This window comes from Neltuma alba, unplaced genomic scaffold, assembly GCF_004799145.2.
Source record: "Neltuma alba isolate B1F8T4 unplaced genomic scaffold, ASM479914v2 tig00010407_pilon, whole genome shotgun sequence".
Taxonomy (NCBI): Eukaryota; Viridiplantae; Streptophyta; class Magnoliopsida; order Fabales; family Fabaceae; genus Neltuma; species Neltuma alba.
This window is the reverse complement of record NW_021635309.1, coordinates 38,033-50,656: the sequence shown is the minus strand read 5'-3', so window position 1 is coordinate 50,656 and position 12,624 is coordinate 38,033. Positions and strand designations below refer to the sequence as shown.

Genomic DNA, 12,624 nt, shown 5'->3' with positions numbered 1-12,624 from the left:
ACTTGTTTAGTGAAATTATCCCAAAAAAGATTTAAATTAAGCCAACAAATATCATAACTTACAACCTACAACCATAAGTCAAGTATTTTGACAATATCTGGACACTGCTTTCATAAGTACTATATGTTTAATTTACATAATCTTTACTACTATCAAAGATGCTGTCTTTTGGTTAGTGTGGTGGCTTCATTTGATGAAAGCAAGCTCAATGCTTCGTCACGTCTTGAATTAAGCTCATGATTCACTAACCACCACATGAATGCATAATTCAGTAACTTGAAACTGATTTTTCAGCTTCTACTTTGAGCTCACAGGCTATAAAACAATCTGATTCAAACAGCACAATCATAATTTAGCACTTAGAGACATAAATCATTATATCCAAATCAATTTTTAATCTCGAACTCTTCAATCCTCAAACCAGCAGATTAAAAAAAAAAAGAAAGGAAAATCAGTTTTATGCCTCGATACTTTAATTCCACAAGCATCAATTCACAAGCAATAACCCACATACTCATATATATACAAATATTTTGCAAGTATTGAATCAGCTTTTAACCTTAAAAACATTTCAACTAGCAGTAATATATAATTTGTAAATTATTTCCACTTTCAGAACATGCTAATATATAATTCAGATTCATTAAATAGTCTCTGAACACCATTATAACCTCAAGCATCAATAGCCCTAGCAACAATGAACACACACACATGCTTGTAAGATGATATGCCATAGCCACTCACTACCCCGCTAATGATAATAACAACATTTGTAATGTGAATAACAATATTTGTAATCAAATTAATCACTTTGGTCATGCCCATTGGCAACTTCGACCATCTCCCTTAGAGGAATTAAACAAACGGTAAAATGTGTTGACAAAATAGCATGCAAGTACACCTGAAGAACATTATAATATGTTTACATTAACATTCAGACTTTACTACATGTATAATGGAATTGACTACTGAAGTGATAATATTTACCGAAAACCAGTACGCCCATGACAGAAGTTACATAATTTATATTCAAATGACAAGTTAACATTAAGATTAAACTGCCACCTAATGTTTTCTTGTCATTCAGATTACAAAACATATCCTACCCAGTTAACATCATTTACAAAAATGATAACCTACCTTTAACTATTCTCCCAAAAAAAATTAAGGGTTCAAAAGTTATTCTATTCACACCAAAAAAATTACTCCTCAATGTTAGACCCAATGTTAGATGTCATAAAAGCTTACTAGCCTGTAACAAAGAAGCATAAATCAATGTTTTAGTTCCCCAATAATCAATTTCATTTACCTTTCAAAACACCCAAAAAACACACATACCCACTTACTCCATTGACAACTTAAATATAGGATTTTACAATTTCACTAATGAATTTAACAACACTGACCACCTCATACTTACTGTTTGCCACTATTTTTCCATTTCCGACGCGTCACTCTCTCATCCTGATCAAATTCTTCATCTAAACCCTCTACACTCACAAGCCCATCCCCATTCGAGCATGTAGCAACAAAGCGAGTCAAGAAATCAGGCGATACTAGCATTTTAACAGAAAAATTGCTTACCTTTTTCCTCTTTCCAAATTTCAACTGCTGCTCCAGCTTCGTCTTCTCAACTCTCTCTCTTCTGGTATATTATGTGTTTTCTTTCAATTCATATTTTCAGAGAGGTTCATGGGCATTTTAGTCTTTTTACTGAATTAACAAAATTGTAGATTGATACCTCGTGCCCATTTAGTCATTTCAGTTATTTGTATGCCCATTTTGTCATTTCAAATTTCAACAGTCTTTTTTTTTTGTCATTTTCCCTTTTTCTTAATAGCCAAAATTCCAAGGAAATACTGAAAATTTCAAAATACATTATTTTTATTTCATTTTTAGTTTCTAGGCCCCAAATACTGTTCCTTGCCCCTTCTTCTATCTTTTAATGATTTTTTGAGAATGTTTGGGATTTCCAGATGTACTAATCAATATGATTGACAGTCATATCTTGGATCTGATCTCAGTTCAAAAGTTATTCAGTCTAAGTTTCCACTGTTCTACTTAGCCTTTAATCAATTCTAATTTTCTTATTTTCATAATTAAAATTAACAAGGTATAACAGTTAGCATGATCTATTTATCTTTTTAAAATTTAATGTGTATCTTTCTGTCATGTTCTCAAGTGTTTATTAACCAAAAATAAATTTTAAGGGTTTGATTATAATTTTAAATATAAAAATTAACTTGAGAATTAAATGGAAAATGGGAATGAGGAGTACATGTCCAACGTTTCCAAATTGAAATCGAAAGAGAAACAAAACTGAAACCTGGGAACGAAGCCGGAGAAATTCTATTCATAGGCAACGTTAAAATCCGACGAACAGAGATAGTTGGACGCAGAGAGAGAGTGTGTGTGAGAGAATAAAGGGAGGAAGAGAGTGAAAGGTGCCTAGCTGGTTGCTATGACGGAGATATTCCTTTGGCTTTTGACATTTTTCCTGATTCTGGCTTTGCTTTGTCTCCTCGGTTATCAGGTATATCTCAATCAGCGTTCTGAATTCCCTTTGTTTTATGTAACTCCCTGACCAACGATATAATCCTAAACTCTGATTCCCTTAAATTTTCTCTTGTATGCTCTTGGCTTTTCATTCTCTATTACTTTGTACTTTCTTTTCCCAATCCGGTTGTGATTGTTGCAGTTCAAAAATTTCTAGGAGAAAATACCTTCTTAACATGGAGGAAACCTTAACATGGGTAGAAGGATTTAAATTTTGATCTTAATTGTAGAAAATCCGCTTCGTAATTGAGTAATTTACCGCACTATACAACACCACTTTCAAATTTCTTCTTTCTTAATTTGTACATCCTTTTTCCAATCACGCATTTGTTACAGTTCATTTAGTTTCTCAAAAAAAGAAGCCTCTTCAGACGGATAAACTCGTATAAAAACACGTAAAAGGACATAAGTTATAGATCTCACTTGTAGAAAATTCACTTAATCGATCACAGATCTACTGTCTCTACCTTAGATTCTTTTGTCAGTTAATTGTCAAAGATGCTTCTTTTTCTTCTATGTGACTATTCTTGCATGGTGTATGCGCATATATGAATAACTATGACAACGTTGTTCTTTATTCAAATCTCTAGAAACTTTCACGTCAAAAGAAAATATTTTCTTGTCCTTTAATTTTCTTTACCAGTTATCATGCAACTCAAGCTGATAATATTTTTTCATCTTAAGTTCTTTTGCTTTATGCATATTCATGTGGATTGCGTATGCATGAATTGACTTAATGTCAGCACCTATCTTCTTTAATTTAAACTGTTGAAAGTCTCCTGTTATAAGCTTGAGATTTATGGTTTCTGCGGATGCTCTTATAATTATAAACTTGGGACAACACTAGATATTGTCAGCTTTAGATAAGTGCTTCTAATTTTATATTCCATATATAATTGGAGGAGACAACCCCCCCTTCAAACAAAACAAAAGAACTTGGCCTATGAAGTTTAACATTCCAGTGCTTTTTTCTTGGCAGCTTATATTGTTAGTGGATCTAGAGTTTGATTATATCAACCCTTATGATTCAGCTTCAAGGATAAACTGGGTTGTCTTGCCAGAGTTTATCGTCCAAGGAGTCCTATGCTTCATCCTTCTTGTAACAGGGAACTGGTTTATGTTCTTGATGTCTCTCCCTTATCTGTATTACAATGTAAAATTGTAAGTTTTTCTTCCTTTTGCTATACCAATCCTGTCAGTTCTAATTATTTAATTTCACATAAATACATGGTGAACAACTTTTTGTTTTGCTATATATAAATCTTAGTGGATGTCATAAGGAAATGTATTCCCAGACATTAGACAATTTGATAATTTTAAACTAGCTTCATTAAGGTCTTTGCTGTTAAGCTTAAATTTAAATATTGCATGGAGGTATTGTGTGTAGCAATTAAGTTTTAATTGACTCATTTACACTGTAGGAGCTTTTACACAAATCGAGTGCTCCATAACTTTCCATGATACAGTTCTATGATTGCAACAGACACTATAGGTTGAATGTGTAAGGAATAAAAAAGAGAAGAAATTTTGAAGAAACTACTTACCCTTGGAACTTTCAGATATGGTCATTGTGCACGGACCCTAAAACACAATTCCTAAGATGAAAGGACTAAAGAGCTTTCATTTTTCTTTCTTTCTTTCTTTTTGTGTGTGTGTGTGTGTGTGTGTGAAATTACAGAACATTTAAAGGGTCTGTATGTGAGGTTCCAGTTGAGGCAGCTGGGACAAAGAGTCTTGTTTTCAAGTGGAAGGAGTTTAAATAAGATGTTCTTCATCTTGTTCTTCTTTGTAGAGGGTGTTGGCAGGAGATGGCAATTTCCATTCAGCTGATATAAGGTTAGGCTTTATAAATAATATGTGGTTTTATGTAATAGAAAGCATGGGAGTTTCTGTACTGACTTAGGAATTGGACAGGTTGGTTACTTGAATCGAAGTGTTATGAATGGATTCTGGGACCCAAACTGTGATGGGTGGTTAGATGGCTTGTAATGGAAGAGATTTTAAGGTTTGAATGGTGCAGTAGAAGATATTAACTAGGGATAAAACTATGGAAGAAAAGAGTTTGGAGAGATTGTTGAATTGTTGTGGTCAGTGCCCAACATTGTAATTGTGTAAAAATGAAGGGAGTGATATAGTAAAAGAATATGCACCATGGTCGAAAGAGCAATATAATCTATAACTGACCAAATTTCCTGCTTGTATTATAAGAGATAGATGTGGCTTGGGGTTTGTTAAAGTATTGCTTTTTATTCATGGTCAAGGGTGGTTGCTACTTTGCTAGAGTTATACTAACAATATTGGGTTCTTAGATATGGTGACTGATTTTAGATATAACCTTAAAATCATTCGGAAGACACTTTGGACTTAGACCATTCTCATAGTGAATCTCCTTTGAATACTGTCTTGTGTGATATTCAAAAACTATGAGGCTTATTCTGACGATGCAAATATACAAAGAACAATGAAGTGGTAATAGGGAAGTGAGGGGAAGGGATAGTTAAATTCCATTTCAGAACAATCCCCCGTCCCCCCCCCCCCCCAAAAAAAAAAAAAAAAAAAATCTATAACAATATGGGAACTAAAAGATATGCACAAGAGATTATTTTGGAGGACCTGTAAGATTAGTTGAAAATTATAGATCATTCCTCCCCTTATTGTCGAGCTAAACACACAAGCAAGGGAGAAGACCTTCCCTTTTATTCCACTGTGTCATTCACCATCTACATGGTTCCATTCTGTTTGGTACTTGAAGGAATATAAATAGGAGAAGAACAAAGGGGAGACGAAAATGGGAAGACCTGGTTTAATGATAATTTTCATCCCTTTGTTTGGTGGATTCTTTTCTGCTAAAATCCCTTGAGGGGAACTTGAAATTACAAGGAAGCAGGAGATTGGGAGATTTTGGAAAGTCAGTTGAAAACCTTTCATTGTCATTGTTCCTTCCATATGACTGCTAAACAAAGGAAGGGTTTCAATATGAAACTTGGGCATTCTCGTTAACATCCTATGTCGGATGTACCCTAAAGACTATGAGGAACTTGGGTGGCATACCTTTGAAACATTGTCTCCATTAGATGTTCATTGCTTGAAGTCTTAGGGCCCAGGAATATTTATGGAATTTCTGAAACAGATAAATGACTTGGATATGGATATATGAATTGCTTTTTATGCTTTTTTCCATTCAGATGATGCAGTCAATGATATTGCAATGTGGGATTCCACCGTGACCTATTGGTATTAACATTGTTTTTGCAGCTTATATATTGTTAAATAACCTATCTAAGGATTTGGTTGTTGATGAAACATAATGGTGTTGTGCAATCCATATAGCCAACCTCACCTAATGGGATAAAGCTTGTTGTATTCTGGTTGAACCTGAATGCATAATCAAACCCTGTATTCTGAGCGTTTCAAAAATCTCTCGGAAGTCTTTTTTTTTTTTTTTTTTTTCAGCATAATCTTCTATTGTGTTGACAATGGTATAATAACGTATATTTCTCGATTTATGCGTGTCATCCTTGCACAAGGGCCATGCTAATCTTTTTTGTATCGTTCCAATTTTATCGGATGTCCCCAAAGGGACATATAAAAACGTTTATTCATTTGGTTATACGCTATAAGCAAGAAACTTTACCTGATGTTCAATCTTCTCACTTAAAAAGATATGAAATGCTATACTGAGATTTTTCTAGATCTAAATTTGGGTTATGGAATTTTACAAAAGCTTCTTTTCTTACCTTTGGTTCCAATTATATTAAATTATATGGATTTTAAAATAAAATTTATACCCATCTGTGTCATGCTTTTACTACCACTGTTACTTGGAAAATACAGGATTTCCAATAAGCTCGATTGCCTACTGATGCAAAATTAAAGAGCAAAACGATTCTTTCAATAATTTGATGACACAATCTACAACCGTAATGAATATGTTTTCCAGCTGATTTCTACCGTTAATGAGACTTGGAAGCTTATCTTTAGGTACATGACGAGACAACACTTGGTTGATGTTACTGAAATCTACAATCAGCTTAAGTGGGAGAAAAAGAAGAGATTCATCAAAGTTGGATATCTTATTCTGCTGTTTCTCGTTTCGGTGTTCTGGTATCATGATGAGAAACTCGTTCTTTTGTTAATTCACTTTTATGCTCTTTCAAGATCAAAGTTGGTGAATATCTCTTTTGTCTGAATGTGCTTTAGGCTGGTTTGGAGTATTGCTGATATAGATGATTAACCAGTGGGCCAACTCTCTTGCCATCTGTAAGTTTCCAGTACTCAGTGTGCTTGAACATATCCTTGAAAGTTTCGCAATTTTATGTATATCAGGGTTTAAATGCTTGGAAAGAAGTTTCTGGTGGGGAGGTTTCTTGTGATTGAATCCTTTTCCTGAGTTGGCATAATTTAGAGGATATGAATAACAGTCATCGAGCTTGTTCAAATTTTCCATGAAGAAGTGCAAATTTTCAAGGCAATTCAATTGACATTTTCCTCTTCAAAACTGCTAGTTAGTGCATACACCAGACGTGTGTTTGAGTGGCCATTTTTGTCCTTTGATTGACTTGGATCCAACATTCATCTTCTCTGACCATGAGAAGTTAACGAATTATGAATTCATTGTCTAAAAAATTGCTGTAGAATTTCTCCGCGTCTGGCTGACAAAAAATTGCTATATCTATGATTTTCTTCCTCTATATTAGATATTGGTAGGGCTTTATTAATGCTGATAGGAACTACCAGTCAATTGAAACTTTTGGCTGGGCAAAAGTGCACATTTAGTCTTTTAATTTTACATGTAATTTCATTTTAGTCTCTTAGTTTTTTCAGTTCTCTAATCTTAACATCAATAGTTTCACTAACCAAAAAACAAATACTGCCATTGACATTTTAAAGTTTGATTTTCAAGAATAATAATGATCATCACAAAAGATCATGATTTGATACTAATTGAGTCAAGGTTAAAGAGCTGAAAAATATTTTATAGAAGTACGACATCAAACTAAAGTCTTGTTTAAAGTTGGATCGAATGGTGCACTTTTGTCCTTTTGGTTGTGTTTATTTTAGCTTTGAATTAACAGTCGTCTTTGTTTCCGTGGCTGATGCTCCAGTTGGTTTATTTTTTAGGCCCGCATGCTCATGTCTTTCAACTTAACAGCGGCATTTACAAGACTCTCTGTATTTTATGCTGTGACTTTGGGAAAATGACAGACGTAGACCATGGAGCGATTTTTTCCCCCCCCAATATAAGGAGGGACCTTAATATTTGCGAATGTCGTGTTACTCTTTCTTTTTTTGGGAACAAACTTGTGAAATTTCATGTAAATTTGGGAATGGAAGTTAGAAGTTCTCAAGGTGACTTTTAATTTTTTGGATTAAGGGAGTATTTAGATAAAACCAAATCATGGTTTGAAAAATAGCTTCCGCGAAAAAGTTATTTTTGAGAATAGATTTTGTGAAAAAATAATTCTGATAAAGTGAATGTTTGGATAGTTATTATCAGAAATACTTTTTATATGTGCAAATTACTAAAAAAGACATAAGTTAATATGATAATTACATAAAAGATAGATTCTAAGATGTTTTTATTTGAAATAATAAATTTGTTAATAATATATTTTTTGCCAACATAATAAATAATATATAAAAAATATAATTAGTAAATAATTAATATTTGTATATGTATTTATAAAATCTAAGATTGAATGTGTTTTTAGAAAAATAATTTTTTTTTTTTGCCAATAGAAAAATATTATTTAAAGATTTTAAACATGAATTCTAATAACATTTTTTTAGAACTAGTTTTTTTAACAACATATTACCTCCGATCTTTAATATAAGTGTTCTTTTGATATTCAATTTGGTTCTAAATATAAAATTCTAATGTATTTTGTTTCTCATATTTATCTTTTTTTTTCCGAAACAGTCCTTATAGTAATTGTACATGTTAAATATTTTATTAAATGGTATTTTTAATTAATACACATGATTAGGAAGAGTATTTTAGAAAAGATAACACCTATTTGTTATAAGTAATTAACTTAACTAATTTTCTTAATCTACTCAAATTAGTTAACTAGCTTTTATATTAAGAACTATAGGTGGTATTACAATATAAAATAAAGAACCACGTTTTCAAAAAGCAGTTTTTTTTTTTTGCTTTTCATTAAACTATGATTTAGGTGGGTCAAACCATGGTTTTGAAACCAAATCATGGTTTTATAAAAATATGGGGTGTTTAGTAATGTTTTGGATCAAACCATGATTTAAGCTCTAAAAGTGATTTTGACAAGTATTTAAAATTACTTCATGGTTTGCAATTGTCATTTTCCTTGCAAGATTTGTTTGAAAACCAAAAAAAAAAAATCAAAATTTGAATTACAACGAAAATGTTAGAAATGTCTACAAATATTGTAATACTATCCTCATAGAGACAAATAACTTTGTTAGCATGCCGTTAGTTTTCGACAAGCAAATGGCATCAACAAATTCATGATTGTCATTTACCAAAAAAAAAAAATTCATTACCAGCGTCCGAAAGACTTGGCGGCAGCATGCAAAGTCAAGAGTAGGATGTGCAATATTATTAATCTTTTTTCTTCTCATCAAAAGATTGTGTAAACTTTTTCTAATCAATTTGTTTTTAGATTTAATATTTTATAAAACTATTATTATAATTTCACATTAAAATATATACATAAATTTAGGAAAATTTTCATTTTAAAACCACTGTAGGCAATTAATATCAGTCAACCCCAAAACATTTCAAAACTTTAGTTAACCCCCAGGAATGAAATGAAATTAAAATTTAAGGGTAAAATTATAATAATATTCCTCCTTTTTCTTTTTTTTAAAATAAATATTAATTGTTGTCGGAGCTTTAGCTACCGATGCTGGTCGTCATCAGAAGTCAAAACTCTAGTGGCGATTTTTTTTTTTTTAATAAAATGGTCAAGGAGAGGTTTGAACCCATGACCCCTTGACACACCAAAAATAATGTGACTACCAAGCCAATCAAACCATTTAATTATATAATGCAAAGATATATATATATATATATATATATATATATAACACAAAACAAATTTACAAGTGAATTCAATAATTTACAACAAAAATTTGACGATTTACATATAACATAATAGAATTCACAATCCCAAATACAAATGCTTAGATATGAATGAGAAAGTGAAATTCGAAGATTTACAATAAAAATTCATAGATTTACAGTCCAAATTCAGTAATTGATAAGAAAGACAGGGGAATTCACAATCCCAAATGCAAGTATTTAGGTGTGAATAAGCAAGTGAAATTTGAAGATTTATAACAAAAATTCATGGATTTACAACCCAAATTTGACTATTCACTAGAAGCATAACGCAATTTACAACCCCAAATATAAGTGTTTGAGTGTGAATGAACAAGTGAAATTTAGCAATTTACAATCCAAATTCAGTAATTCATTAGAAACATAAATACTTGTATTTGATGTTGTGAATTCTCTTACCCAAACACTTGCATTTGGGGTTGTAAATTCTATTATCTTACTTTTAAATTGCCAAATTTTTGTTATAAATTGTTGAATTTTACTTATAAATTGTCGAATTTCATTTGTTTATTTACACTTGGACATTTGTATTTGTTTTGTTATATATATTTTTCTTTGTATCATATGACTAAATGGTTTAGTTAGCTTAGCAACGCCTTGCTTTTAGTGTGCTAAGGGGTCATGGGTTCCTTGGCCACCTTATTTGGCAATTACATTGCTTTTAGTGTGTCAAGGGGTCATGGGTTCCTTGGCCACCTTATTTGGCAATTACATTACTTTTAGTGTGCCAAGGGGTCATGGGTTCAAACCCCCTTGGCCACTTGATTGGTTCGGGATGTCGCCTTTTGGGTTAACGAAATTGTGATTGCACCAGATAATGTAGTATAGGGTGCAACCAATCGTTCTTCTCGAGGAGCGCTTTATTGAAAAACAACCTAGTCTAAATTGGTAATAAAAAACATGATGATTTGGGTAAAAAAAAAAGGGATTTTAATTGTTTTAAAGATGGTGTAACTAAATGTAAAGTGCAAAGAAATAAATATTTTTGAGATTTTAAATGAATGAAGAAATGTTTTGGATTAAAGGGAAATTATGGTAAACTAGTCTCTTGATGATGAAAACTCAGCTATCACTGCTCTTAAAATGAATGGGAGTTTTAGAAATCTCTAAGTCTAAAGGGAAACCCCAAGTAATCACTTGAGTCTAATGTCTTAATTAATGAAAACTCACTTTAATCAAAGTTAAACACCTTTTAAAATATTGTTGAAAACCACTTAGAGTGCAAATGAATGGATGATGCAATGCCCTGGGAATGTCAATCGATAATCAAAGAATACCAAGCACACAGATTAATCATCAATAATCACTGATCATTAATTGACCACTAGGATTCCCATTGAAATATTTATATAAATGATCCAACATCAACAACATCCAATCCAAATACATTAAGTAGTTGATCGACGTGCCAGACTATCACCTTTTGGATCATCAAGAAAGAGAGTTGCACCAGATAAAATGCAGTATAGAATGCAACCAATCGTTCTTCTCGAGGAGCTTGTTACTGGAAATCCTAGTCTAAATTGGGTTTCAAAACCATTGTAAAAAGGGGGGGTCTAAATTGGGTTTCAAAGACAAATCTGGTCCAAGGCAATAATGGGAATGTCAACCGGCTGCATGGTCATCAGGAGATGAAGCAGAAGTGCACCTTCTTCAGAAACATAAAAAATGTGGGCCGATGGCATCACATATAAACCATGAAGTTCAGCCAAATCCTGGCTTCATCATTCATGTGCTTGTGCTCAAAAACTTTCCACCCACTCTCCTTTATGGTCCACCCAACATCTCCTGTTCCAATGGTTTGGAAGACCTGTGCCCAGGGGACTTCAGTAAGTCTGATCATCCATCGTTGGTATTCGTAGACAGGGACATCAGGCAAATTGTAGAACTTTTCAACAACCTCCCGAGTTAAGAAACATTCATTGCCTCGAAAGGTGATCCCCCTGTGTCCGTCCATAGCAGCACAAGTGTAAAATTCTCTCACCAATGTCAAATTGGCCTTGTTTCTCTTCTTCATAAGTTCCTGAAGGCCCCTTTGGTTGGCAAGCTCATAGAAATGGTACTGCTGCGTTTGAGGAAAATACTGCTCTTGAACCACCCCTTTGTTGGCAAATAACTCCACCGCTTTCTTCCTTGAAAGTCTGGTCTCTTCACGAGGGCGAAGCTTCTTCTTCGAGCTTGAAGACTCGGGGTTCTTGGTGCGAGGCATCTGGGCGCAGAGAAAACAACCAACAAGCAACCAAAGTAAACATACAAAACAAATAAACTTATGAAAAGAAACTAAAAACTACACTAAGCCCAGAAACCAAGCACTCCCCCACACTAGGCCTACATTTACCCATTGCCAGACTCCCTTAAGCAAAATAGTTGAAGATTTTGAACTAGGACATTTGCATTTTAAAACCATTAGGGAAATCATGAGAAAACCCAAGTATTCATAATTGTCCATTGTCAAAACCTATTTCTTTAAAATCCTTAATATGTAAAGTTGAAAATCCATTGAGAAAAAACAATATGGAAACAGCAGGAGTGAATCAGTGGTTCAAAACCGCCTCTGTGAACTCAGGTCGCGACTTGAGGAGACAGAGGAACATTTTAAAATTTTAGAAAACATCGAGGTCGCGACCTGAAAACAGTAAGGTTGCGACTGGAATAGACAGAGGGAACATTTTGGATTTTGGGAACCAACTAGGTAGCGACCTGAAAAAAGTGAGGTCGCGACCTGAACCCAGAAATTTCGGAAAACACAGCATGAACCAGTTTGCTCAAAAGCCAAATCTTTTTCAGAAAATACAGTCCCAAGCAATCCGAAAATCATTTAAACAATATTTTCAACATCTAGCAATACTCCACTCAACCAAAATCAAAGCCCTAGCAAAACAACACTAACTACCCCTAAAACAAAATGCAAAAAACTAAACTAGGAAAGAATAGAAAAACTGAAAACGAAGAGGGAAGATCAAACA

At 33.2% G+C, this 12,624-nt stretch overlaps 1 protein-coding gene and 1 non-coding gene across 2 annotated transcripts; one reads left to right on the top strand and one right to left on the bottom strand.

The window, feature by feature from the left end:
* The first annotated feature begins 2,323 nt into the window (after nt 1-2,323).
* Nucleotides 2,324-7,929, top strand: LOC114756426 (protein cornichon homolog 4). The gene is made up of 5 exons (XM_028945374.1): nt 2,324-2,533; nt 3,536-3,717; nt 6,538-6,660; nt 6,757-6,816; nt 7,678-7,929. The coding sequence occupies exons 1-4, from the start codon at nt 2,462-2,464 to the stop codon at nt 6,788-6,790; spliced, it is 411 nt and encodes a 136-aa protein (XP_028801207.1). The 5' UTR covers nt 2,324-2,461; the 3' UTR covers nt 6,791-6,816; nt 7,678-7,929.
* Nucleotides 6,037-6,139, bottom strand: LOC114756431 (U6 spliceosomal RNA). Its single transcript, XR_003741456.1, has one exon. It is a non-coding gene; the product is annotated as a U6 spliceosomal RNA (small nuclear RNA).
* Nucleotides 7,930-12,624: the final 4,695 nt, after the last annotated feature.